The following is a 2,918-nucleotide window of genomic DNA, read 5'->3' as shown; positions in this document are numbered from 1 at the left end:
TGTGGATGTTCTACCAGTCAGTGATCGCCAGTGTCCTCTTCTACACCGTGGTGTGCTGGGGAGGCAGCACATCCAAGAAGGACACGTCCAGACTGGACAAACTGACCAGGCGTGCCGGCTCTGTGGTCGGCATGAAGCTGGACTCTCTGGTGACGGTGGCAGAGGCGAGGACACTGAACAAACTGCTGGACATCATGGACGATAGCAGCCACCCTCTACACGCCATCATCAGCAGCCAGAGGAGCCTGTTCAGTGACAGACTGCTGCTTCCCAAGTGCCGGAACAGAGAGACATTAGGTACATGCTTTCGTCAAATTCCATTTTGACAGGTCCCCTTTGACCTAATTCCCCCCCCCCCCCCTCCTCCTCCTCCTCCTCCTCCTCCTCCTCCTTTCTCCTCCTCCTCCTCCTCCTCCTCTTCCTCCTCCTCCTCCTCCTCCTATTGATTTTTATCTTTTTAAAGAGTAATACCAATACAACAACAGTTATTTAATCAAGAAAAATGTATATAATTATATACTATGCCTACTGAAGTTTTAAATAGATTTGGAATGGAGATGTTGCTTCTGATTCTGCGACTGGTGTACAACTGTGGTCTGAGCTGTGGGGGTTTGATCAAATATAGGGTACGGGCTGTGAAATCCATATGGTCTGTGTGTTAGGTTTTTTCTGTTTTCTCTCTGCTGAATTCAGAAAATGTCGTATATCTGACTTTCTTTTTAAGAGTAATACAGCACCCAACAACAACAACAATTATTTAACCAAGTAAAAAAAAATGTATATAATTATGTAGTGAAGTTGAAATAGATTTGGGATGGAGATGTTGCTTCTGATTCTGTGTCTTTATTCAGTCAGGCATAGAATTGGAGGTCCGAGCTGCGATACGCAGAGGCTTGCTTGCTTGCTTGCAAGTAGGTGCGAACTTTGCTGGATGCAGACAGAATGATAAATTAGCCACCTCGGGGATGGGAATTCAGAGCGATACAGAATGACAAATTAGCTAGCTCATGAACCCCCCGCTGATCCTTGGTTCATGAAGGGGGCAAACCAGAGCGACATCTGGTTTTTGTTTGTTTTTTGTTTTTTTTCTCAGTTTATCGCTCTTTCTCTAAAAGAGTAATTACCTTCAGTTATCTGTGAGCGACACACGCTTTAGAAAGAATTAGAACTCGCAGCATTTTCAGAGAGAAGCCCTCCTTACTTTCGGTATAACATAAATCGAAAACTATTCTTTTTTTTTTTAAAAGAAAAAAAGTATTATTCTGAATCATGTATGGTTCTGATGCAGAACAGATCGCTGCTTTAATAAACTCGCAGGACCAAGCTACGCTTTTCGAACGTAAGTAAAAAATCCTCTCTATTTTTAAAAAATCTCTGTATTAAAATATATCGAAAAATGTTTTCTATCTCAATAGTTTATTGTTTTATTTTTTGTAGGTGCAGCGGGTGAAGACGCAGGCCGCGTTTTTCTTCCATATGATATAAGCGGTATTTTATATTTAACTATTGTTTATATTCGATTTCAGAAAAATTATTTAATTAATTAATTAATTTTCTGTCGTTCTATAGACGCAGAGCTCAGGGAGATAGCGGGGGTTCAGGAGCAGGCTGGTTCAGAGTCAGGCAGAACCGGTAAGAGTTTCTTATTTTTGTCATAACTAGTTTTTAGCTCTGAAACTAGTTTTTTTTTTTTTTTTTTTTTTTTGTTAATGTTTCTACTCTCTCTCTCTCTCTCTCTCTCTCTCTCTCTCTCTGATCGGGTGATTTCCATTTCTGACAAAAGAACTCCCTGGCTTACGCTCGCCAGAGGCGTCTAATAACAACTTTATTCTGAAAACCGAATCGCATGAACCAGAAGTTCTACCCGAGGCAGCTGGTTATGATGATGATGATGATGATGAAGTCGTTGATGAGGTCGATGTTTATGAAGAGATAGTGCCAGCGGGGTTATTAACGCCTCCAATATCTCCGTTGAGTGCGCCAGCAAGCCCTATCGGACTTCCAGCACTGCCACCACCACCGCCATCTTCCCCGGCCTCGCAAGAGCTGCAACAATCTGACCCTGAATCAGAAGACGGGGCCTCTTTTGAGATTCCCGCAGCGCAGGAGCAAAACGAGAATCGCCAACGAAAAAGTGAATCAAAGGATAAGATTCGCGGGGAAAGGAATCCTTCTTCTTCACGCAGGGGTAAGTTTATGTATATATTATTTTAATTTAATTATTTTATTTTATTTAAGTTAATTAATTAACATTTTAATTTAATTTAATTGTTTTAAATATATTTAACAGCGAGAAGAGAGAGACGGCGAATTAAGTATGCCTCAGAACGCTTTCACGACAGAGTGGATTTACTTCTTGGATTGATGAAGGGTAATGGATTTTTATACTAAAAATAAAAAAATAAAAAAAACATTTAATAACTGTTACGAGTTTTAATTCCTATGTAATTTTTTTTTTTTTTTTTTTTTTTTTCCTTACAGAATCTTATTTCGTATTACGCAAACGAAGGATCCAGAAAGATGACCGGCTGAAGGGTCAGACTTTCCTGAAGGCTGGCAGGGAAGTTCTTTTCGAAATTGTTAACGACGCATATGAACTTGTAAAATAATTCATGTATGTCTCTTATAACTAATTAAAAGAATGGATGATCGAGAAAGTAGAGTTGAACCATCAGATTATACCAACCAAATTACTGATACAATCCATAATTTACAGGCTCTTGCTGCAGCTTTGAATACTGAGGAAAATAGTGAAAATCTTTTCTCTGAAAATGCTGTCAGTTCACCAATCGGGGACGCTCCCGACGCTGTCGATTATTTAAATCAAATTAACGAGGCGGTTTGTCAGTTGAATAACTGTTTATCCCCACGAAATCCGGTTTTGTTGGACGGGGGGTTACAAAATACAGAATGTCAGC

The 2,918-nt window shown here is 40.1% G+C and overlaps 1 protein-coding gene across 1 annotated transcript; it reads left to right on the top strand.

Moving 5' to 3' along the window:
• The first annotated feature begins 557 nt into the window (after nt 1-557).
• LOC129366648 (uncharacterized) lies at nt 558-2,646 on the top strand. The gene is made up of 6 exons (XM_055040621.1): nt 558-626; nt 1,416-1,488; nt 1,570-1,632; nt 1,784-2,188; nt 2,291-2,371; nt 2,482-2,646. The coding sequence occupies exons 1-6, from the start codon at nt 558-560 to the stop codon at nt 2,607-2,609; spliced, it is 819 nt and encodes a 272-aa protein (XP_054896596.1). The 3' UTR covers nt 2,610-2,646.
• Nucleotides 2,647-2,918: the final 272 nt, after the last annotated feature.

The sequence above is a fragment of the Poeciliopsis prolifica genome, unplaced genomic scaffold (genome assembly GCF_027474105.1).
Source record: "Poeciliopsis prolifica strain line A6 unplaced genomic scaffold, Auburn_PproV2 SCAFFOLD015, whole genome shotgun sequence".
Lineage (NCBI taxonomy): Eukaryota > Metazoa > Chordata > Actinopteri > Cyprinodontiformes > Poeciliidae > Poeciliopsis > Poeciliopsis prolifica.
Note: the sequence above shows the minus strand (reverse complement) of the source record. Positions and strands in the feature narration are given on the sequence as shown.